Source organism: Selaginella moellendorffii, unplaced genomic scaffold (genome assembly GCF_000143415.4).
Source record: "Selaginella moellendorffii unplaced genomic scaffold, v1.0 SELMOscaffold_66, whole genome shotgun sequence".
NCBI classification, from domain to species: domain Eukaryota; kingdom Viridiplantae; phylum Streptophyta; class Lycopodiopsida; order Selaginellales; family Selaginellaceae; genus Selaginella; species Selaginella moellendorffii.
Window position 1 is genome coordinate 260145 of NW_003314327.1, and position 24520 is coordinate 284664.

Below are 24520 nucleotides of genomic sequence, written 5' to 3' on the forward strand. Positions count from 1 at the left end.
CATAACAGGGCAGATCCTAGCCGTTGGATGCTGACGGGTTTGGTTGACGGCTGGCCTTTGCATTTTGACGGGCAAGCGGCCAGTAGAAGAAACACACGACTGGAAGAAAAGGAGCTCCATTTCCCAAGGATCATATGGCCGGGCAGCGATCCAGGTAACAGATCACGCTCGGCGGCGCCGGCGGCGGGGCTAGGGCGCTGATCCAGCGCTGCGTTCGCTCGATCTGACGCTTTAGGGTAGGAAATCATGGCGGAGAGCAGGAATTCGACGATCCAGTGGAATGCCAGCGTCGTAATCCTTCGCACCAGGTTGAAGTGAGCCATGGAATCACGGCCGCGAGCGTTGGAATGGCTGCCGTGATGCCCTCTATGGCGATCGCGCTTCAAGACGCCCCTGCCAGAGCTTCCGCGATGTCGGCAAGATCTAACAAAAAGCAAGATTTGCACGCCGCCGGGAGGCGCCGGGTGAGTGATTCGTCCAAATTTCTTGTGGAAGTTTTGATCTTTGTTTCTTCTTTTTCCTTCTCTCAGCTGGAGCAATTCAAGAAGAACAAGCGTGAGAAAGCTACCAAGCAAGCTTCTGAAGAACAGCCTTCCACTTTCGAAGCTCTAGAACCGGTCGATTCAAATGGGGATATCTACACCGCGGCTTTTCCACCGGCGGCTGGCCAGGATCAACACTCTCAGATTCTTCCGAGCGTCCAAACGGATTTTCCGAGCGTTCTTCCTCCAGATCAATTCGAGCCACCTCCAGCTGAGAACTCCGACCCACCGAGCTACGCCACCACCTTTGGGAATTCCAACTTCCACTCCACTGACCTTGTACACTCGACCGTGGATGCTCGACACGCCACCATCGACCAACTTCCACACCCAACGACCGATCCTCTCCCACACTCCACCATTGCTCTTCCACTGGAGAGTGAAGAAGACTCGAGGTATAAGAAAACTTTTTACAGTGACCACTTGGAAAAGGAAAAGCCGGGAACGAACATTGCCGAGAGTGAACAACGGCCAGCAACTCTATTCCAACCGTCGTCAAATTTTGCCGCTGCGAAACAAAAGCCACCTCGTTCGCACTCCTCGGACTCTCTCTTTCGACCTCTTCGTGCTGCTGTGCCCGAAGTAACGAATGGTGATGCGGCTGTCAAGTCCACGCCAGTGACAAGACATCACATAGACGAGCCACGGTACGAGGCACAAAGACCACTAGCGCCTTTTGCGAATGATGAGACACCTTTGAGTTCCTCCCGCAAAGATGACTTCGCTGCATTGGAACAGGTAAGAGAAATGGTTCTTCCGCGATTGCTATTGACTGAAATGCATTTGTTTTTACAGCACATTGAGGACTTGACGCAGGAGAAGTTTTCTTTGCTACGCGGTCTAGACAAGGCTAAGGCGTTGGTGGAGACACTGACTCAAGCCAACTCTGCTCTCACGGAGGATTATAATCAGCAGGTTGTTTCAATCATCCTCAAACAGCTATTCTTGATTTTATCTTGCTGCATCGAGATTAGCTGTTTGCTATCCAGTGTGATAATAGTGTCGGTTCAGTGCTTTGCAGGGTGCCAAAGTAAACGAATTGAAAGATGAACTTGCAAGATTTCAGCAAGAGTTTCGCTCGCAAGAGGTATGCATGTACCGAACACATGTTAGCAAAGTTACACACCCTGTGTTATTGTTGCAGGCCGTGCTTAAAAATCTAAAGGCGGAGAGGGACAGAGCAGTTCAGGAGAGCACCTCAGCAGTTGAACGTTCTCGAGGTTTCGCTGCAGAGATTGTTGGCCTTGAGGAGAAGGTCAGCTCGTTTACATGTTTCATTTTGATTCCGATCGTCAGTCATTTTGTTGTACAGATTTTGAAAACTCGATCGCAAGAGCTAAAGTCGCAAAAAGAAGTCCAGTCTTTACGTGCGGAAGTTGAATCATGCAGGTCAGCTTTGCAATTGCATTTCAGTTCCTTTGTTTTGATCAAAATACTTTAATTTTTGCAGAAGGCAGATTCTATCAATAGAAAAGGATCGCCTTAATGCCATTTCTTTGAATGACGCATTGCAGGAAGGTTTGTCTCGATCACGTGTTACTTGTGTGATGGCTGACTGGCTATATTTCAGAAAAGAAGCTCCTGCTGTCTCGCATTCGTGAAGCGGCAGATAAAACGTATCCTATCAAGTCAGCATCCACAGAAGACGCTTCAACCTCCACCGACGATCTCGGTAATTATTTCTGCAAGATTTGGCTAGTATATTGTCTCCGATTGTTTCTTCTTGCAGTTATAGAGCGCGAGCCTCAGGCATCGGATTCAGATCAAGAGCCGTCCGTCTTCGCGTATCCAACCTCACTGCCTGAAGACCAGTTGGGAATTATAGAAAGTATCAATGCTCTAGTAACAGAGGTACGCCAAAAAGATTTCTCCTCGCTGGTAAAACATGGTTTCTTTTTCTTTTTAATAGTTGGGAGAAGAAAAGGAGGCACTCTTAAGATTACTCAGGAATGAATCGAATGCGGTCACTCAACTAAAGGTGTAACTAGTGGATACTGTTTCTTGCTGTCTAATCAAAATCGGTGCTGGTGTTGCAGGTTGAGAACGCCGAGTTGATGCAAAAATTAGAGAGCCAAACGCAGCAACTGGAGCTCGCAGTGGCCCAAAGCATGGCTCGCTCTGCACCTTTGGTGTCGCCTATAGCTTCTCACCAAAGTAACGAGGAACTGGATTACATTGACGAGGGAGACGAGGTGAGAGCTTTACACACACAAAGTTCATCTTCTAAAGTCTCTCTTTTTGTTTTGTTTTCTCCCCTATTTCCTTAGGTTGTTGATCGTGTACTGGGCTGGATAATGAAACTTTTCCCGGGCTCTGGCTCCTCTAGGCGTGGCGGAAGCAAGCATTTGTGAAGAGAGCTAAGTTGATTCTTTCCAATAATTTGATTGGTTTTGCGTCCAGATAATAAACTGGAAACTAGTTTCTATTATCTCTTCAGGAAATCAAGCGTTTTTAAGAGGTACGATTTAAGAGAACTCAAGATAAACATGATCTATAGATTGCTTGAAGTTTCCAGTGAAAGCCCAATACCTCCACCCGTACCATCCACTGGTTTTGAAGGAAGCGAACCCATTGAAAGATACAACTTGAAAGCACTGGAGGCTCTCTTCAAAGAAGCTTGTGCTTGGAGTTGGATCTTTGATTTCCCATTCTTGAAACTCCAACTTCACAAGAGCTGGAAGCACTGCAATTAATTTCCCTTTTGAGAGTGAAAGTTGCTCTTGAGCACTTTTTTGGGTGGCACCTTTGGCACGTCGAGAAGCAGATTCAAATAAAGAATGTTCTGAAATAAATTCAGGTTAGGGTTGTAAATGTACTTACCTGATCAACAAGACGACTATAACAACAGCTAACTACAACTTCCAGCCAGGAGTCACACGACAAATCCAAGAGTGTAGATCCAAACAAACAAAACGCTATCGCTCGGTGCATGCATCCTGTGTTTTACTGCCGGATCAATCGCCCTCAAAGCACCACCAGCGCGATCAGAGAGTTCACCACGTCTCCAATCAAAGGCCTGTAGCTTGGTTCTATAGAACAGCAGCAGCAGCGACCTACACACGGATCTTGCATTAGAATCATCAAGTCAGCCAGCACTGGCAACAAACAAACCAAAACCGAAAGAAGACGAAGAGGAAGAGGAAGGGCACTTACTTGGAAGAGTTGCTTCAAGTTGACAGTATCCTTGAACGCAGCATCCACAATGAGGGTAAACCTGGTGTGGTCACTCAGATATATTGGTGCAAACAGCACCAATTGGTGGTGATCCTATCTACGCTCTCTTTACCATGGGTGGAGCTTGTTTGAAGATGCAGCAGGAATGTTTGCATTTATGGGAGCACTATTGATTCTCTCTGGACAAGGTTGCAATCTTTCCACTTTTCATTTTTGTCTTGGATTTGTAGAACTATTAACTTGGCTCTCTTTGCTTCAGGAGTTTCTTCGCAGCAAAGCATATCCATTGCTCACTGGCTGTGCACAGTTTCTCTTCCATTGGCTCACCAGAGATAACCACGGAATGCTCGTGACTAATCCCTCGACATCTCCTGTGTTTATAGTGCCAGATGGAAAACAGGCATCAGTGAGCTACACAAGCGCTATGGATATGGCGAATGAAAAATAAAAAAGTGAAAATTTTTTTACGTGCTTTGAAATTCAATGAAAAGGACAAAATGTATGAAAGAAAACAAATTATTTTCTTTTCAAAGCGAGTATTTATCAGTGTTAAACACTTCGCCCTTGATCGCGTCCTTCTTTCCTTCTTGAGCTTTTGTTGGAGGGAGCGTATCTGTGAGAATTCTCCCCGTGAATCTCCTTCTTCGAAAGCGAGCTACCAGGATCGACGAGCACTTTTTCCAGAACTGCCATAGCCATCCCTGCCAAGAGGCAAGACAAGATCTTAACAGGATGAAACTCAAAGAAAGTAAAAAAGAGCTCTGAACGAAAACTTGGGACCTGTGATTGTGGGGGGGCCTGGGAGGGTGGAACTCCTTCAACCTGCAAAGCAAACACTTGCACACGGCTGTTAGTACCCGGCGGCCAGCGCCGCTTTATTTTGGCCCATGATCTGGGCCTTACCGCGCCAGAGAGCATGGACCGCATGCACAAAAACTAAAAAGAAAAAAAGAAATCAATCAAGAGTTACCGAATGCAGCGGCTGTTTAGCGCACTGGATGAGGCTTTCGTCCTGACCGCTGTCGCCTTTGTTGTGTCGGGTGTCCCGAACACCTGCCAGAAGCGCAAAGTCTCGTCGCCAGCGGCCGATGCCACAGTATAACCATCGGGACTCTGCAAATACAAAGGTATGTCTCAAGCACTTTCCTAAGAAAGAAAGGGAGCAGACCTGTGCCATATGCAGGACCCTCGAGGTGTGCCCGGTCAGCTCCGCCATCTTCACCATCGACGGGTACTTCCAGAGAATGAGCTGGTTCTGGCTGAAGCCGTGAGAGCTCAGAAGCTCCCTCTCGTGCTTGCTCCACTGCAATGCGCACACCTGAGAGGCCGTGTCCACGCTTTGGATGCAAGCTCCAGTGTGCGTGTTCCAGAACTTGATGCACCGGTCCGCGGTACCTCCTCCGGAAGCCAAGAGATTGCTCTGGAAGGGACACCACGCCAGCGCTTTCACCGCTGCCTGATGCTCGTCGAGACGGTGGAGATAAGTGCTGTTTCCTCGTGAGGCGGCCGCGGCGGCATCCCAGACGTAGAGAAGGTTGTCATTGCCACCACTCGCTAGCTGCTGTCCGGAGGGTGACCACTTAAGACCGCAAACCTCCTGCTGGTGTGCCGCCATCTTGCCAGTGACATGCTCGCGAATCCTCACGTCGTGGTTGAAGATGACGTTGTCGCGACCGCCGGTGCTGAGGATGGGCCCGTTCCAAGCAAGACTTCCAACTCGGGCGGTATGAGCCTTGAGAGATCTCACCTGCATGAACAAACCGTTTGGTGAGTACAAATGCTTCCACTCTATACGTGAATCAATCACACGCAAGTAAAGAAGGCAAGATCTACAGAAAACGAGCAACGAAGAGTACCTGGCGTAGAGAAAACGCATCCCAGAGTTGAACGTCCGCGTTGTTTAACCCGACCGAGATGTGCTTGCCATCCGGCGCCCAGGAAACGCTGGTGACGGGACCATCATCCTCGCTTACTTGCATGAGCTCCTCGATACCACCGGTGGTAGCGTTCCAGAGATAGACAGTGTGTCCCAAAGCAACAGCGAGTATGTTGTTCGTTCCCCAGTCCAAAAGGTTGAGATAATAGTCGTCTAGAATCTCTGGCGCATCGAGAGTTCTCTCGGGAGCCTGGAAAGGGTAATTGGATCAGCGGAAAAAAAGAAAACGATCGAACAAAGAAATCGATGGAAGCTTACCTGAGGGATCTGTCTAAACATCCTCCGGGGCTTGGACGCGCCTGGAGCAGTGTTCTCGGAGTAGAGCAGCCTCGATTCTCTCTCAAACCCCTCTGGTGGCGGCGGCGGCTTGCTCTTGAAGGCGAGGATCCGGCTCTTCTTCTGGAAAATATTGGCGTCGCGCAAGAGATTCTCGGCCAGTTGCTTCTTGTACTCTTCCTGGGAGCAGTCGGATCGAAGCGGCTGCTGCTGGAGCTGCGAATTCTCCTTTCCAAGAACAAGCATGTTGGCGACGTCGAAATTCATGGCGCTGCGATCCGGAATGAATCGATCGATCTGTGGCAGCTTCTTTGCGGGCGTTGCAGCCGGATCTTTGCCGCCGTTGGAGCTGATCAGGGCGGCCATTTTCCTGCAAAACAGAACACAACAAACGCTACCGACGAGAGAGGAGAGATCTAAGCTCTACAAGAATGCACGCAATCAAACTAATCGAAACACTGGCCGATGAATCGCTTTGCGTCTTCCCGAGATCGCTGGACAATCACTTGCTTTGAGTCGCTTCGAGAGTGATTTTAGGGCTCTTCACAGGCGATGTATACAAAGGCTCCAACGGCACAATTTTCTGGCGGCGATCATCCCAACCGTGAGATATCTCTACGCTCATCACAGCCGTCTATTTAGATGTTTACAAACAAACAAAGGGTTGATTTAAGACCTATTTAAATAGGAAGGGTCAAATACTGTTCTAGGGCACCACGACCTAGAGCAAACCATCCTTTCGCCTTTATAGGATTCGAGGCTTAATATAGCGATGGTCACACCCGCATCAAAGTCAACCGTTGACCAAGCTCCTTGTCATGCTTGACGAGCCTGATGTGAAGCCTGGCACGTCATGGCTGGGTCTCGGATCGTCTTCCTTTTCTCGTCCAAAGGGAAGAGGCCGGAAGTAGGGAGTTGCACAAAGGGTATTTTCTTAACGTGGAAGGCGTGTAATGTATAATCCAGTCCTTGATTGCATTCAAGCCTTTTGAGCCGAATCTAGATTCTACAAGGGTTGTCTCTAGGATACTCGTCAGGTGGTAGTGGCTGTTTACAACGTCCAGGTTACAAGTCCCGGGATTGTGCTTGCCGAAGGTGTTCTCATGTACTTCTGTGGTCCTGGTAGTAGCGTCGTGATGGTATATGACATCGACAAATGCTGCTGCTTCTGCCAGAAACTCTAGATAAACTAAGGAATAAGTAGAAATCGATTTGCTAGTTTGGAATGTTACTGAATAGAGGATATTAATCAATCAGGGAGTATTGAAATAAAGCCAAGACCTTAATACAGCTTTCCAGTAGTGGCGATCTTTCCTCTGAACAGAGCAATAGTGAGAAAATTCTAGAACTAGAGCTCTAAAACGTGATGTTAAACACGTCAAACTTTCATAAGGAAGATCAAGTAAACTTTTCTGTACTAATATCTAAGTATATTCTAGAATATTTTTCAATTCTATGGTTGTGATTTTCTAAACTTTTCTCTCAATTCACGTTTTTTATCACTAATGTTTAAATTAATCAGTAAGAAGACATGCATAGCAAAGTCTTGTGAAAGATAGTTTAATGGTGGCTGCTTCCGCAGTAGAATTCGGGGTTCATGGCTTGTATGGCTTGGTGCAGCCCTAGCATCATGTTGGCTGCGGGAGCCTCACAGTTTGATCACATTGGCTCACTCAAGAGCCTTACTTCTGTATTATCTTCTTCTTCAAAGTTATTGATTTGTGTGGGTGTTTTAGAAGTTGCCAAAGATCCTGGAGTCATTAAGGTTTGTGGTCCCAACTAAGGACGTGCTGGCCATAATTCACAAGCTAGACAAGAGATATGATCCCGGGGAGCCACTGAAATGCTATGCACTGCAAAGAAAACAATAAATCCTTCTTCCCAAGTATAGTCCTCTTCTCCATTCAGGGGAAATGCATAATGCACTCTCTTAGGTGGCTACCCCTTTGCCACGCTCCCTCCGTGGCACTCCATGTCACGCCAGCCCTAAATATTTAAAGACTAAATTTAAATTAGTAACGTTAAATTTTAATTTTGTCATTAGCCAGTGAATGAGCTATGGCTTGGTTTAGGTATTTCCTTATTGTCCTTCTTATATTTTGTTTTTTATTTTTATCATTCTCTTTAGTATTATGGCTAGATTGGAATATATAAATCATGCTCAAGATAGTATTCTTACTTTTTCTGATCTTATTGAGAGAACTAATAATATATTAGAACAATCTTTAATTTATAGTAATGAAGTGGGATGCTTATGTAAGCAATGAGGTGGTATGCAAATCCAAATAGCCCCACCCTAAATAAAGGGGGGTGTCCCTCCATTCTTCAATTTGTCATGGATTCCAAACCTTCTTGTGGTGCTCCAGATCCTTCATCATCGTCATCAAAACCTGGGAGGAGGATAACAAACATACAATCAACTATCACAAGCCAAACTCCAGACTTGTGGCCAAAAGGCAATTTCCTCCTCTCAGCCACATAAGACATGAGACGGCTAAGTTCGAGCAAATGTATGGCAAAATGATGAGCAAGTACCAACCTAACTTAGGAAATGGTTGCCACAGATTATACAACTCAAGGTCCAATGCAACCACTCACATAGCAGTGTTTTCAAACATAAAAAAAATGCCAAGGCTAGGTTAAAAATCATTAAGAAAAACCTGATACTTCTGCTTAAAATGTTGATCATAAATATTAGAATCCCAGGTAGTTAGAGCACCTTGTCCTCAGCTTTAGTAGTCTTACTTCTTTAGCTTCATCCTTCAGCCAGACATAGATTCACTCTTCTGATCATTTGGAAATGTACAGGTTCTTCCTTGCTCTTTGTTTTTTCTTCACTCACATGCCTTGTGTTTTACAAGCTCACTCAAGCATTGATGATCACATGCATCTTGGATTGTTGTGAGCTTCATAGCTGATCCTGCTAGATGGCAAGTCTCCTATTACTGGAGGAGTCAATATTAATCTAAGGATACTCTTATTAATGGTCTACATTCCAATTTCAATTATTTAGATTGATATCAGGCTATTATTTCTTTCCTTAAGGTATCTCCTTTCATTGTGGGGCAAGAGGGTAAGGAATATTCTAGGAATATAAACATTCTCTCTCTTGTAAGTAGCCACACCCTAACACACTCAAACATGATAAAATGTTCTAATGCTCTCCACAAATACTCATTCTTTGCCCTTGTGGGGCAGATGATTCACTTCCACTTTCCACTGGCACTATAGGCATCCAAAGAGAGCATCAACCAACAACTTATGAATGCAATGGTTTTAAACAAAGAGGGTGAGGAATATTCAAGAATTAAATATCCTCTTTCTCACTTTCACACTTTCTAAGTGGCCACACCTTAATATGCAACTATAGTGGATTGCACCAGCTTTAAATGTGCAAAAAGTGTAAAGTGTACTTCTACTACTAATGCCAAATGTTAGCAACTGCATGAACTAGTAAAAACTCTAGAAAACAAAGTGGAAAAACTCGGGGGGGGGGGGGGGGTGGGAAGTTTGAAGACAGGAACCAGTAGCAATTTCAACAATGAAATTGTGTTTGCTGAAGATGGGTCATATATGTTCATGTATGACATCGACAAATGCTGCTGGTTCTGCTGGGAGCTGTATGACCATCATGCCACACATCAGCTAATGCAGTCAAAACAATGACCCAAAAGAACATTAGGTAAGTGATCTTTCATTGAAGCAAAAATGCTTCATTTCACACAAGATACTTTATTTGAGGTTCTATTGCGTCCCCTTCTGATTCACCACTCCACTTCAGAAATTCTTGAATATTCCTGTACTCTTGTCCTTGTCATTTCCTCCACTAAGCCAGTTTCTGCTTTGGTTCGAACCATAACGTAGAGCTAAAACATGTACCTAGATGATACTTGTCCATCTCCTCAATCTTCTTGATAAAGAGATGTAACTGTGTGCCAGTACTCAAAATAAATTCAACACAAAATAGTCTCATACTGAGAACAACAGGAGTAAGTTCACGAAGTTTTATAAACCATAAAGTTGGTACGTATTACTCTACAGTTCTCAATACCCCCTCTCTTTTTAGTAACCTCTCAACATAAGACAGAACTCGCAACTTCACTGCCTGGATGAAAATAACAAAGAATGGCAAGTGAAATAATAGGTTTGAAGTAAAAAAACACTACAAACATCAGTTCCATGTGGCCAAGATCACGGTCTGCACCTCAAAGTGATCATGCACGAATCAAACATAAAAGGCTTACAATGTAAAAACTCAAAATTGACATAAACAGTTGCACCTTGAGAAGCTAGAGTCTCGCATGGACCGTAGAGTCGTATAAAGCCAGTAAATGAGAGAGAAATACTGACTTTGGTGGTTTCCGTGTGAAGAGTGAAGCTGCCAACTTCCCTCGTTGCTGCATGCTGAAAGCAGTAGCTTCACTTGGCCTACCATGAGAGGTCCCCAGGCAAGAGGACGAGGATACTCTGCCGGATCGCAGCCATATATGCTCAATCTTTGCTCAAAGTATCGGTCCCAGTCTTCCTTCGACAAGTCTACAGCCTCCATCTTGTAACACTCGACAACTCCGCGTTCAATCTCTCTCAGCTCCTCCAGTTCGCTGCTAGGATGCGATTCGACTTGAGATATGCGGTTTCTGATGAAGGCCAGCGCAGTCGCACAGGCAGGCCCCTGAAGATACATATAATGTGAGAACGAAAACAAGGCAAGCACATAAAAATACCTCGTCCCGAAAATTCAAGGCCCCAAGCATGCTTACAGCTGCTCGACGAGTGAAAAAGTTACGCTTCGCCAGCCGAGCTCGAGAGCAGCTCTGGCGCTATCTTTGTCCTTGAAGTCAAGAAAAGAGTCCCATGATGAAGCCATCGCGGCTGGTTCATCTTCCCATTTTGCACGTGTTGGAGGTGTGGCTCGAGAGACTGTGATCACACTTCGTAGAATGACCTGAGCGAAGCATACAAGTCGACGGATCTCAGCTGACGCGCTAGCAGTCAAAGCTTCAATGTCATGGAGGTTGTTGCAGCGGGAGCCGTAAAGAATGAAAAACACTCGGCTTCACGGAGATCGTCCTCAGCTAGCATGACTAACTCATCCTCCACCTTTTTAGCTTTCAAGTAGTGCCTGCCATTCCCATGTCGATCTCTTATACAAACCTGACCGAGGTCCAAGCATTCTGCCTGGTTCTGGCTAGAGATGCCACTGGAACACACATACACCCTCAGGTAAATGCCGGCTCTCTCATCAGCGTATCGACCATCTTCTGGATCACAAACAGCAGCAACCACAGAAATGCCGGAAGCATTCGTCTTCCAGCTTTCGCTGCTGCGGAAGATCTGAGAATCCAAACCCTGGAATGCATTTTACCTGGAACACGAGATTCTTCGCCATGAGCGACATTGGCGCGCACCCGTCATTCTCCATACTTAAGCTAAAGTTCACCCTTAAATTTGTATCAACCCTTTCTCGTAGGCTACTAAGGCAATTCAGCATGTCACGGGTTTCACAGGTAGGAAATTCCTCTCCAGTAATTGTATTTGGACCCTCCCTTGGTGATAAATCCTACAATGGCGCAACGCTGGTTAGCTCTCTGCACGATGTGGTCCGGCTGTATGGTACGAGAACATGGCTCGTGGTTACTCTATTCGACAGCGAGAATGATATGTTATGGTGCCCTAGAACAAACGATCTTGTCCGGCTTCCAAAAGAGCAGGATCTCTTTTATCTGGGCAAAGAATATAACAGCTACGCTCATACCTCTCGAGCTGGGTATGGCTTCGTCTCCTATGATTCCTGCATCAAAGTCAAGAACCCGCTGACTGGCCGCCTTGTTACGCTTGACGAGCCTGATGTCAAGCCTGATGGGGTTGACATGGACTACGCGGTTGACCGTGACGGTGAATTCTACGTCATGGCTGGGTTTCGGGATCGTCTACCGTTTTTTCTTTATTCGTCCAGGACAAAGAGGTGGGAGAGTAGGGAGTTGCCAATCAAGGACAAAGGTTCTTTTAACGAGGGCGAGGGTATGGATGGGTGCTCGTGGATATCGAAGAACTACCTTGGAAGGGTTGCAATGTATAATCCAGTCCTTGATTGCACGCGATTCGTTGAGCTTTTTGAGCCTCCTCCGAAACGTACATCCGTAGAGGCTAAATACAAATTCTACAAGGGTTGTCTCTACCTCTTTTATGTTCGTTGGGATACTCGTCTGGTGGTAGTGGCTGTTTACAACGAACTCAAGTTATGGCAGAAGTAAGAATATTTAAAGATCTTCCTATATCGATATCTCACCCTTTGAGAATTCTAACAGGTTGAGCCAAGTTACATGTCCCCGCTTCAACGAAAAGATTGTGCTTGCCGAAGGTGGGCCGTATATGTTCATGTACACCTTCAGCTTCTGTGGTCCTGGTAGTAGCGTCGTGATGGTGTATGACATCGACAAATGCTGCTGGTTCAGCCGGCAACTCTGTGACGTTATGGGGATACATGCCTACATTCCAAGCTATCTCAACTGGACCAACTAAGGGATAAGTAGAAATCGATTGACTAGTTTGGAATGTTCTGCCACTGGAAAAGATAGCACACAAATAAAGTTATCGAATTATGAAGAACACATGTTGTGCTTGTACGGGTCCACAACTTGGTGTGTACAGAAGCACACCTTATCATCGAATGCTCTTACAACACGGTTAGAGATCTTACAGTCTCCGTTGCGCCACCGGCTCTTGTTCCTCCCTGCCCTGCCCGGCCCTCAAGCCGTGCCCAATCCAGTGGGAGACACTCTTGTGCCTCATTTCCAAGTCGGCGCTATTCCCGTTCCAATTTCCCGTGCCCTAATTCCCGCTCCTCTTCCCGCCAGAACAACGGCAAGCCAACCGCCACGGCTGATTCAGACCATGCTCGCAGCTGTACAAGACCTGAAAGTCTTGTGGAGACTTTACTCGCTGGAGTGAGGAATATCACCGCAATTCCAAGCATCAAGCTTAACTTAAGCCAGACCACACTCTCTGGCGCTACAAAGGCTACTCTGGCTGGCCTTGACTACACCTTTGCTCCTGTTGTCAAGCTGACAATAATTCAAACATTGCTTGCGCTTGCCGCAGCAGAGAATTGGCACGTTCGCCAGATGGATGTAAAAATAGCTCCCTGTTTCTCAGGACATCTTGCAAAGGTTCTCCATGGATAAATCCTCTCCTGCTGTGATGCCTATGGTAGCAGGTCTGAAACTCTCAAAAGATCAGTTTCTTTCTACAGATAAAGAGCGGAGTGAGATGGCCCGAGTCCCTTAACGCAGCGCCGTTGGATACCTGGTTGTGTGTACACGCCCAGACTTTGCTTTCTCTGTAAGCTTGGTGAGCAGGTTCTACCTTGGCAAACATTTAAACGTAGTTTTTGGTACGTACGACATACATTTTCTTATCTCTATACAAGCTTGCAAGCATTTAGTTAGTGACTCTAACTGGGCTGGCTGCCTGCCGAGATTCTCGACGGTCCTTTTTTCTAGCCTTCACAATGCAGCTCTTTCCTGGAGCAGCAAGACGAGCCGAGGCGGAGTACATTGCGGCTAGTTCCCTATGCAAAGAGGCCACCTGGCTTCGCCGCGGCTATTCCTTTTCCAGCCCAACACCAATCTACTGCAGCATCGCCTTCATCGCAAGTAAAACATTTTAATGTTAAACACAGATGAATCCTATAAAGTCACATGTATATGGTATGAAACATGCTCGTGGTTTCTCTATTCGAAAGCTGGAATGAGATGCTCCTAGGACAGACAATCTTGTCCGGCTTCCAGAACACTCGCGAAAGCTGTTGACAAGGCCTATGCGGTTGACTGCCTTGGTGAATTCTACGTCATGGCTCCTATACCCGGATCCTTTTTCTTTACTCGTCCAGAGCAAAGAATCGAGGACAAAGGGCATTCATTTAGGTTTGCTCGTTACCTTGGAAGGCTTGCAATGTATAATCCAGTCCTTGTGTATGCGATTCTTCAAGCCTTTCAAGCCCAATGTAAACGCTTCATACCAATTATACAAGTGTCAACTCTATGTCAAGGTACAACGAGGAGCTTAAGTCATGGCAGAAGTAAGAATAAGCACACTTTGTGAATTCATATTGAACCAGATTATAAGTCCCAGCTAGGTGGGCCGTATGCTCATTGTTCATCGATCACAAAAACTACGGTCATCTGCTCTAAGGGATCAGGCTATGTTAATTGGTTTTAACCGACAAAAAGGCAAAAGCAAACTCAGAAACATGTCATTTTCACGCAAGAAACTTCAGCTGAGGTTCCATTGTGTCCCCCTCTGATTCACCACTCCACTTCAGAAATTTTTCAGTATTTCCATACTCTTGCGCTGCCTCGTCGTTTCCTCCAGCTTCACCCACCCTAAGCCAATATGCCAGTTTGTGCTTTGTCTCGTACCATAGCGTAGAGCTAAAACAGGTACCTAGCGCGTGAGGGCTAGTATGATACTCATCCATCTCATCAATCTTCTTTATGAAAAGAGGTACCTGTGTGCCAGTAGTCAAAATAAATCGAACACAAAACAGAAAGTCACGCAACCCACCTTCAAACGTGAGCATATCGGATTACTAACAGGATAGACGCAGCCTTTTTCTGGAAGTCGCATACTGAAAATAGGAGGGGAGACATGAGTAAGTCCACTAAGTGTTTAAAAACCATAAAGGTGATACTTACTACTCTGCAGTTTCCAATACCCCCTCTCTTTTCAGTAGCCTCTCAACATAAGAAGGAACTCGCTCCTGAAAACCAACTTCTGACTTGAGTGCCTGAATGGAAATAAAAATGAATGGTTAAGTAAATAATAAGTTTGAAGTAGAAAAAACACCACAAACCTCTGTTTCTATCAGTTCCATGTGGCCAAGATCACGGTCTGCAGAAAAAAACACCTCAAAGCGATCATGCACGAATCAAACATAAAAGACTTACAATGTAAAAACTCGAAATTGACATAAACTGGGAGTTGCACCTTGAGAAGCCAGAGTCTCGCATGGACTGTAGAGTCGTATAAAGCCAGTAAATGAGAGAGAAATACTGACTTTGGTGGTTTCCGTGTGAAGAGTGAAGCTGCCAAACTTCCCTCGTTGCTGGATGCTGAAAGCAGTAGCTTCACTTGGCCTACCGTGAGGGGTCCCCAGGCAAGAGGGGGAGGATACTCTGCCGGATCGCAGCCATATATGCTCAAGCTTTGCTCAAAGTATCGGTCCCAGTCCTCCTTCGACAAGTCTACAGCCTCCATCCTGTAACACTCGACAACTCCGCGTTCAATCTCTCTCAGCTCCTCCAGTTCGCTGCTAGGCTGCGATTCGACTTGAGATATGCGGTTTCTGATGAAGGCCAGCGCAGTCGCACAGGCAGGCCCCTGAAGATACATATAACGTAAGAACGAAACAAGGCAAGCACATAAAAATACCTCGTCCCGCCCGGGTAGCGTCACAAAATATAATGAGCGGACAAGTTGTTTGACGATGTCAAGCAACGGGCTCGAGCTCTCACTGATCACCAAAAAGTTAGAAAGTTAGAAAGAAAACTTGAAGGCCGCAATCATGCTTACAGCTGCTCGACGAGTGAAGAAGGTACGCTTCGCCAGCCGAGCTCGAGAGCAGCTCTGGCGCTATCTTTGTCCTCGAAGTCAAGAAAAGCGTCCCATGATGAAGCCATCTCTGGTGGTTCATTTTCCCATTTTGCACCAGTTAGAGGTGTGGCTCGAGGGACTGTGATCACACTTCGTAGAATGACCCGAGCGAAGCATACAAGTCGACGGATCTCAGCAATCGAAACCGACGCGCTAGCACTCAGAGCTTCAATGTCATGGAGGTTGTCGCAGTGGGAGACGTAAAGAATGGCCAGGAAGTAGAAGAGGTCGGCATCGTAAGCCTCCGGGCGCCAGTAATCGGTACCCCAAATAGAAGTAGCAGCGTGAAAACACTCGGCTTCACGGAGATCGTCCTCAGCTAACTTGACTAACTCATCCTCCACCTGTTTAGCTTTCAAGTAGCGCAGCGCCTGCCATTCCCCTGCCGATCTCCTATACAAACCTGACCTCGGGTCCAAGCATTCTGCCTCTAGAAGCCGATCTATCGCCATAGGTTAGGGCTCTTCACCAAAGCCGAAATTGCCTCTTGCTTTATATAGTAGCTTCCCTTTCATGTGTAAGCCCTACATTCCAAGTTATTAGTTTGGAATATACTTCTGTTCTGTCAACTTTATGAAGATCGTACTATATCTAAAGTTATCAGAGTTCTAGATGAATTCTATGACGTGATAGAGGGGTCCAGTACCCTACGCACACCAGGTTTCTGTTACAAGTGGTCTCCAGATAAACACTTACATAAACTTAGAAATCACTATTCTCCTGTTATGGGGTCCACAACTTAGTGTGTACATAAGCACATCTTATCATCGAATGCTCACAGCACCATGTTTCGTGTAGGGTTGCAAGTGGCCTCCAGATCTTTCTCGTCCGCGGCACCTGCTAAGGTAAGCTAGAAAAGATTTAAAAGTTTCTCACGGGCTCTATGATCAAACCCAGAAGCTCAAGGTTGTAGGAGTTTTCTACAAAGGAGGAGAGCATGCTGCCAAAAACCCCAAATTTATTGGGAATGTTGAGAATTGCCTGGGAATTCGGCAGTGGCTCGAGGATCAGGGCCATGACTACATTGTGACTGATGACAAAGAGGGCCCAACTTGTGGTAATTTCTTGTTATAACATTTATTGGAGCACATAGCGACATTTTGATTCTGGTTTTGGTTTTGGCTAGAGCTGGAGAAACACATCCCAGACATGGATGTGCTAATCACCACACCATTCCATCCCGGCTACATGACTGCCGAGCGGATCCAAAAGGCCAAAAACCTCAAGCTAGCACTCACTGCAGGGATTGGCTCTGACCACATTGACTTGACGGCTGCCTCCAAGGCTGGCATCACAGTCGCAGAAGTCACAGGTAGCTGACTGGGCTTTTCGACTCTGACCCGACCATCAAACACGGTCTTTGCATTGACGATCTCCCAGGGTCAAATGTGGTCTCGGTTGCGGAGGACCAGCTCATGCGTGTCTTGATCCTTCTGCGCAACTATCAGAATGGGTGGACCCAAGTCAACGCTGGCGGCTGGGACGTTGCAGAGATCGTTTCAAAGGCCTACGATGTGCAAGGCAAAACCATTGGCAGTGTGGGAGCTGGAAGAATTGGGTACCATTTGCTCAAGCGTCTCAAGGTATTAGTTTTAACGAAGTCTTAAAGCTCGCCACCTTTGTTACATCCATGCAGGCGTTCGATTGCAACCTTTTGTATTACGATCGGGTGGCCATGCCCAGTGACAAGGAGAAAGAGACTGGGGCGACGCGCGAGGCCGACTTGGACACAATGCTGGCCAAGTGTGACGCGGTGGTGATGAATGTGCCGCTGACTGAGAAAACCAGGTAATGATATATGCTGAAAGAAACGATCATACGTTAGTTTTCTTTGTGACATTTGTGACAGGGGATTCTTCAACAAGGACCGCATAAGCAAAATGAAGAGAGGTGCGGTTTTAGTGAACAATGCGAGAGGAGCCCTCATGGATGCCAATGCGGTGGCGGAAGCGTGTAAATCTGGACACCTTGGAGGTCTCTCTTTTCTTCTATTTTTCTGCTGTGATTTTGTTTGATCTTGGGAACTTGATCTAGGCTACGGTGGCGATGTTTGGTACCCGCAGCCTCCTCCGAAAGATCACCCATGGCGATCCATGCCAAACAACGCAATGACTCCTCACGTCTCTGGATCGACGCTCGACGCCCAGGCTCGCTACTCGGCCGGCGTCAAGGAGATGCTCCGCCGCTACTTTGTTAACGAGGAATTCCCTGCGGATTATTACATTGTCAAAGACGGCAAGATCGCACCCCAGTACTTATAAATTCTCAAGTGATGCAAAAACAAATAATAATAATAATAATAATAATAAGAAGAAGAAGAAGAAGAAGAAGAATAAGAAGAATAATAAGAATAAGATATTATTATTATGAATTCTCATATTTAAATTTAAATTAGTGTAAATAAACAGCCTTATCATACTTAAACCTCGGAATATCTGTTCAACAGAAAATGTGTCCTAGAATATGCTCGTGGTGTTTTAGACTGGCCATTCTTTCCCGGGCAACCGCTGGAAAGAGGGCGAGGGTGAGGGTGCCCCGCGGCTATGGAGGATGACGAAGAGCGCGGCGGCCAGGCTCGGATTCTCCACGGCGATGTCAAGACCGCCTCGTTCCCGGTGCGCGCCAATGCGCTCATGGCGAAGAATCTCGTGTTCCAGGTAAATCTCCCAGCTGCATTCCAGGGTTTGGATTCTCAGATCTTCCGCAGCGGCGAAGCTGGAAGACGAATGCTTGCCTGGTCATGTTTCCGGCATTGCTGTGCTTGCTGCTGTTTGGGATCCAGAAGATCGTCGATACGCTGATGAGAGAGCCGGCATTTACCTGTGGGTGTATGTGTGTTCCAGTGTCATCGGGCGACTGTGAGACACGGTGTGGCGTGGAGTACTCGGACAATGTCCAAGCCGTGACTTGCCCAGTTCCATCGCCTTACAAGATCCCCGCGATGATGCAAATATCGAGGAGACCCTTTCAGGCTGTTAACTTTGGAGGGGAGTTCCCAGGTTTTCCTGATCCATCGTGCCGGACGTTCTGGAGCTGTCCATACGTGTTTGTCTACACTGGGCAGAATCGATCCATCGCAGACCGTAAGTAGAGTTTTCTTTTTCTTGTTTTGGTCATGTAACTTCTATTGTTTCTTTTCCTTGCAGAAATCACGAACCAAATGCTGAATGACGAACTGGATCTCGGAAATCCGCTTTCTTCTCTTGTTCCAGTAAGTCTTTTTTTCTTGGAACTTTAGATTTCTTATGCTGATGAGGACGTGTGCTTAGCGGTTTGATACGTCCAGGCTAGTTTCAGAAGGCCGCCGCTTGCTTATTTCATGGAGCCAGGATTGCCCAACCATTTCTATGTGTTGCGTCGAGACTGCTCGAACTACAACGGCCAATGGATAGCTCCGTGTACGCAAGAACATACTTTACATTTCTCAGGTTGCATAAGAATTGTTTATTTCTGTAGGCATTCCCACGCTTTTGCTGTGGCGGGAAGATAGACGGATCATAGACAAGGAAATTTACAGAGGCTACATGAAAGGAAACGAACACAGATGGATCAATGAGATTCCTGCAGGTAAGATTTATAGTTTTCATGTGATGCCTCTAGAGCTACCTTGCTAAAACTTGCAGCGTATGACCTTCAAAGCACGAGCTTGCAGAAGCTCGATGTAAATATCTTCTATAACGCAACATATGCTGGTGACATTCGAATGGAATTCCCAGGAATACTTCGAGTTGCTCGTAGCCTGAATCTGGTATGTTCCTTTCCCGGTTGTAATTGTCCTTCATTCACGAGTTTTGAGTTTTGCAGGTCACAGAGGCCTTTCTAAAAACTATCCTGGGTTCAGTTGCTCGGTTGCCACTGCTGTTTATAAAGGAGATGCCAAAGCCAGAGACGAGATATGTTTTAGATTTTTCTTCGTTGCTTGGTCCCCTTTTTTACATGTGGGTTGTCCAGCTTCTACTTCCAGTAAGTACGCTCGGTTAATATTCTTTTGAACTCTTTGACGATAAGAGACGAAGGCTCATTTTGCAGGTGATGCTGACTTACCTGGTTTATGAGAAAGAACGAAACCTTCGTATGATGATGAAGATGCATGGTCTGGGAGATGGTCCATACTGGCTCATTACATACGCTTATTTCCTTGCGCTTTCAACCTTGTATATTATTTGCTTCATTTTGTTTGGCTCACTTGTCGGTATGGTTTTCCTGATTTCATTCACTGGAACGTGAATCACTGTGGCAGGCTTGCAGTTTTTTCGGCTCAACGACTACTCTCTTCAGTTTACTTTTTACATGGTGTATATGAACTTGCAAATAGCTTTATCCTTCTTTGGCGCCACACTGTTCTCTCGAGTCAGCACAGCCACAGGTATGTCGGTGCAAACATTTGTTACTCTGCTATTTACCTTCGGATGCGCAATGCAGTTTGCGGGTACCTGTATGTTTTTGCCTTCGGGTTGCTAGGAGCTTTTCTCTTCCAAAATTATGTCGAGGACGTGCATACTAGCAGTACGCGTTTGCCATTGTGCTTTCTGGTGTATTTTCTTATTGTTACTTGGTTTTAGGAGTGTTTATATTCTTGTTGGAACTATTACCTGGTTTTTCTCTTTATCGCGGCCTCTATGAATTTGCACAGTATGCATTGGTCGGTGGGAAACAAGGAACTCATGGCATGCGCTGGAAAAATATCCACGATCGCGAGAATGCCTTCAAGCAGGTTGTTACAATAATGGCAGTCGAGTTACCGATCTTTACGATTTTAGCATTATATCTAGATCAAGTAGTTTCATCTGGAAGCGGGTTGAAGAGGCACCCTTTGTTTTTCGTGAAGCGATATTTTCCCAGGCCTCAAGAAAATATTATTTCTCGAGTGTCTGAAGAAGGCGAACAAAAGCCAGATATTGCGAGAGAGGTATCTGCTTACAAAGTTGTGAGAGTACTTGCTTAATGCTTTTCTTGATAGGTACAAACTGTGCAAAGCTTAAGGGATGGGAATACGTCACTCTATTCGGTAGTTTGTGATGATCTGAAGAAAGTTTATATCGGGAAGGATGGCGGTCTTAGTAAATATGCTGTGCGCGGTTTATCATTGGCTATAGAGCGCGGAGAGTGTTTTGGGATGCTGGGACCAAATGGTGCAGGGAAGACGTCGAGTATCAACATGGTGACCTTTCTTTTCTTTTCACTCGATGTGAAGCTGTATATAACGTTCCTGCAGATGATTGGATTCCTTACACCTTCGTCTGGAAAAGTATATATCGATGGCGGGGACATTTCCAAAGACATGGATAAGCTGTACGCGGTCATGGGAGTTTGTCCTCAGCACGAGTAAGGTGTTCAGTAACTAGTGCTCTCTAACATTTCCTCGTTACTTTGGCAGTCTGATATGGGAACTATTGACTGGACGAGAGCATCTCCTCTTTTATGGCAGGCTAAAGAGCTTGAAAGGGTCTGCGCTTGAAAATGTGCGTATGTAACTGCTTAGTTCTATGCTTAATAACTCGTTGTTCTCTGCAGGCTGTGCAAGCGTCGTTGAAGAGCGTGGGCCTTTTTAATGGAGGTGTTGGCGACAAGAAAGCTGGGACATACAGTGGTGGGATGAAACGCCGGTTGAGTGTAGCTATATCCTTGATAGGAAATCCAAAGGTGAATGCCATCTCAGCACGATCACTAAACTTTCCTTGTTTCTGTGAAGGTTGTTTACATGGACGAGCCTAGTACAGGATTGGATCCAGCCTCGAGGAGGACACTCTGGAACGTGATAAGACAGGCCAAAGAAGACAGGGCCATCGTACTTACAAGTAATCTCTTTTGTTAACATGTATATTGTGCCTTAACTCTCCAGTACTCTCATTGCAGCGCATTCTATGGAGGAGGCAGAAGCACTATGCGACCGGATCGGAATTTTTGTCGAAGGAAAACTACAGTGCATCGGCAGCTCCAACGATGTAAGCGGTGCACGAATTTGTTTTTCCTCTTTTCAACGCCACGAGTGTGACTTCCAGCTCAAATCGAGATACGGTGGCTCATACACTTTTACAGTCACGACGAGCCCGTCCAAGGAGCTGGAGGTGGTGGGGCTGGTTCACACTTGGTCACCTCGAGGAAAGAGAACATACAACCTTTCCGGCACGCAGAAATTTCAGCTACCGAAGGAAGGCGTGGAGCTGTCACGGGTGTTTAGAGACACAGAGAACGCGAAAGAGACGCTCGAGCTACAAGCGTGGGGCCTGGCGGACACAACCCTGGAGGACGTGTTCATCAAAGTGATGAAGGAGCTCAAGCAGATGTGATGGAGAAGAAGGTCGTGGGGGTGTTTGAATACGAATATCCGCTTGTACATGGCGGTTCACGATTGCGGGAACCTCAACGGTGGATCTTCATTTTTTCCTGGGTGCATGACCAATGAGGCTTAGTGCTTCTCTCGAGATCCAGCTCGTGGAAGACGCGGGAAACGCAGGATCAAAGCGATGCCGCTGCCGGAGACACAGTCGGAATGGCCTGCTGCTACATTCTCAACTCAAGCCAATGCGTTACTTCGCAAAAATCTAGTTTTCCAGGTAAAGTTTCGATTTTACTTGACAGCGCGCCTGAGTTTTTTTCTTTCTTCCGTCGAACCATGAATTCCGATTTCCAGAGACGGCGATGGCTGCTAGTGCTCCTCCCGGGGCTGCTGTGCGTTTGCGCTTTGCAATGCAAAAGATAATTGACTTCGAGAACAACAAAGCCTCCAACAAGTGTGGCTGCGCTTGCGTGCCTCGCAACGATTCCAGCGGCTCTTGTGACAGAGTCTGGCATTGAGTATTCCACCGACAGGCAGGCGCTCACTTGCTCGGTTCCGTCGCCTCCGGAGGCCCCGGCCATGCTTTAAGTCCCAGATGCAAGATACCGAGCCGTCAACTTTGAAGGGAAGTTTCCTGGATTCCCAGATGTGACTCCGGATCTTGCGATTTAGTGCTCCTGTACACTGGGAGGAATCGATCATTGGCCGACAGTTAGTAGACGATCGAGAGATTGATTTCAGCTGACCAAAGATTTGATTGTCGCTTGTGCAGCACTGACGGATTATTTACTGAGCAATGGCTTCAATGCGTCTGCTGATCCCATCTTGTCAACTATCGTGCCGGTATATTTACGTTTTTCTTTTCACGGCAGCCAAGTATCTCACTTCATTGTCTTGGCCGCCAGGGAATATCTAGAAAAGTTCCATTGTCTTACTTTTTGGAGTCAATTTCCTGCACACAAGCTCTACAGAAGCTGGATCTCCTTGTCTACTACAACTCAAGCTATAGAGGCGATGTTGTCCGTATTCTTCGGGTTGCTCGAAGCATGAATATAGTAAGCTCTCTAAGCTTCTCACGTTTTGGATTAATTTTTTCACTTGCAGGCTGTTTCTCAGCGTTTCTGAAACGTTGCTTGGCAGCTGCCTTCGGCTTTTCGGAAAGAAATGCCGAAGAAACTATTTATAAACCTCACAGTCCCTCTCTTTTATATGTGGGTGGTACAGCTTCTATTTCCGGTAAGTTAACAGTCCATAGTACTTATATGCTTAGCTCTGTGGCTTTTGCAAGCGTAGGTGATTTTGATCTCCTTGGTTTATGAGAAAGAACGAAGGCTTCGAATGATGATGAAAATGCATCGATTAGGAGACGACCCCTACTGGTTTCCATGTTGTAGTTCTTTTTCATGATTTTTGGCTATGCCATCGGTAAGCTCATTTGCATCTGCAATATTCCGCTTGACGACCATCCTTTTCTAGGCTTAACTTTTTCAAAAAAAACTGTTACAGCATACAGTTTATAGTTTACTTTGTCTACATGAACATGCGAATAGCTATGGCTTTTCTGGCGACGAGACTGTTTTCGGATGTTTTGACTGCCACAGGTCAAGTTCTTTCCTTTTCATAGTTTGCGGGTACTTGTACGTTTTTGGGTTCGGGCTGTTAGGAACGTTTCTCATGGTGGTATATCGAGGACAACTATTAGCAGTAAGTGAACGCATGAAGATTATTTCAATCCAACTTCTGTCTTTTTTAAAAATTGTCTCAGGAAAGATATCTCTGCGACCGAAATACTTCCTCCCTATACGTATTCTCGCAGTAAGCGTTGCCGGGATCGAGGACTGGTACAAAGGGAATGGAATGGAAGGACCTCGATAATGGATTGCGGGAGATTCTTCGAATGAATTATTTTCCTAGTTCTGGCACATTACCTGGATAAAGTGATTGCTTCGGGGTACGGGCTGAAGAGAAGGCCATTGTTTTTTCCACAAGTCGGCAGCTGCAGCCAGACAATCTAAGCAGGCCAGATGTTGCAAACGAGGTATGTATCTCTTCAACATGAAACGTGCCTGACCTTTGCGTTATGTAGAGAGCAATCGTTACCATCAAGGTGGAAAGAACGGCTGGGCATCCAAGCGTGGGGATTGGCAGATACCACGCTAGAAGATGTTTTCATCAAATTAGCAAACAACATTCAAACTGGCTGTAAGGCGGAAACCTGGAATACTTCGAGTTGCATGAATCTGGTATGTTTCTTTCCCGGTTGTAATTTCCCTGCATTGACGAGTTTTGCCAGGAGATGAGAGACGTGATATGTTTTAGATTTTTCTTCGTTGTTTTCTACTTATGGGTTGACATCCAGCTTCTGCTTCCAATAAGTACGCTCGTTTAGTAATCTATTTGCATGTTTGACGATAAGAGATTTTGCAGGTGATGCCGATTGCGAGAAGAACGAAACCTTCGTACATGGATGATCCATAAATCTTGTATAGTATTTGTTCGGCTCTCTTGTCGGTAAGGTTTTCCTGATTTCAGTCACTGGAATGTGAATCACTGTGGCAGGCTTGCAGTTTTTTCGCTCACTCTCTTCAGTTTAATTCTTACATGGTGTATATGAACTTGCAAAATAGTTTTATCCTTCGTTGGCGCAACACTGTTTTT

At 46.0% G+C, this 24520-nt stretch overlaps 4 protein-coding genes across 4 annotated transcripts; 3 read left to right on the plus strand and 1 right to left on the minus strand.

Moving 5' to 3' along the window:
- The first annotated feature begins 62 nt into the window (after positions 1–62).
- On the plus strand, positions 63–2983 carry LOC9649486 (protein BLISTER). The gene is made up of 12 exons (XM_024659207.1): positions 63–464; positions 531–1280; positions 1338–1457; positions 1564–1629; positions 1687–1797; positions 1855–1931; positions 1993–2060; positions 2113–2214; positions 2272–2393; positions 2452–2520; positions 2579–2734; positions 2810–2983. The coding sequence occupies exons 1-12, from the start codon at positions 348–350 to the stop codon at positions 2891–2893; spliced, it is 1842 nt and encodes a 613-aa protein (XP_024514975.1). The 5' UTR covers positions 63–347; the 3' UTR covers positions 2894–2983.
- A 1182-nt stretch (positions 2984–4165) lies between these two features.
- On the minus strand, positions 4166–6442 carry LOC9649268 (cell division cycle 20.2, cofactor of APC complex). The gene is made up of 4 exons (XM_002985212.2): positions 5911–6442; positions 5573–5842; positions 4885–5463; positions 4166–4829 (listed from the first exon to the last, which is right to left on the minus strand). Exons 1-4 carry the CDS (start codon positions 6292–6294, stop codon positions 4683–4685), a joined length of 1380 nt encoding a protein of 459 aa, XP_002985258.2. The 5' UTR covers positions 6295–6442; the 3' UTR covers positions 4166–4682.
- Positions 6443–16323: 9881 nt separating this feature from the next.
- LOC9649489 (formate dehydrogenase, chloroplastic/mitochondrial) lies at positions 16324–17894 on the plus strand. The gene is made up of 7 exons (XM_002985096.2): positions 16324–16427; positions 16480–16639; positions 16709–16894; positions 16963–17165; positions 17219–17370; positions 17432–17556; positions 17617–17894. Exons 1-7 carry the CDS (start codon positions 16368–16370, stop codon positions 17841–17843), a joined length of 1113 nt encoding a protein of 370 aa, XP_002985142.1. The 5' UTR covers positions 16324–16367; the 3' UTR covers positions 17844–17894.
- Positions 17895–18079: 185 nt separating this feature from the next.
- Positions 18080–24510, plus strand: LOC9649270 (ABC transporter A family member 8). Its single transcript, XM_024659085.1, has 28 exons — positions 18080–18239; positions 18290–18665; positions 18729–18793; positions 18869–18980; positions 19039–19149; positions 19206–19330; positions 19387–19545; positions 19612–19774; positions 19823–19948; positions 20005–20088; positions 20145–20491; positions 20543–20743; positions 20798–20907; positions 20960–21044; positions 21097–21225; positions 21275–21380; positions 21439–21527; positions 21585–22139; positions 22217–22705; positions 22768–22917; positions 22967–23098; positions 23156–23287; positions 23339–23566; positions 23628–23900; positions 23949–24105; positions 24156–24237; positions 24290–24373; positions 24422–24510. Exons 1-18 carry the CDS (start codon positions 18126–18128, stop codon positions 21870–21872), a joined length of 2790 nt encoding a protein of 929 aa, XP_024514853.1. The 5' UTR covers positions 18080–18125; the 3' UTR covers positions 21873–22139; positions 22217–22705; positions 22768–22917; positions 22967–23098; positions 23156–23287; positions 23339–23566; positions 23628–23900; positions 23949–24105; positions 24156–24237; positions 24290–24373; positions 24422–24510.
- Positions 24511–24520: the final 10 nt, after the last annotated feature.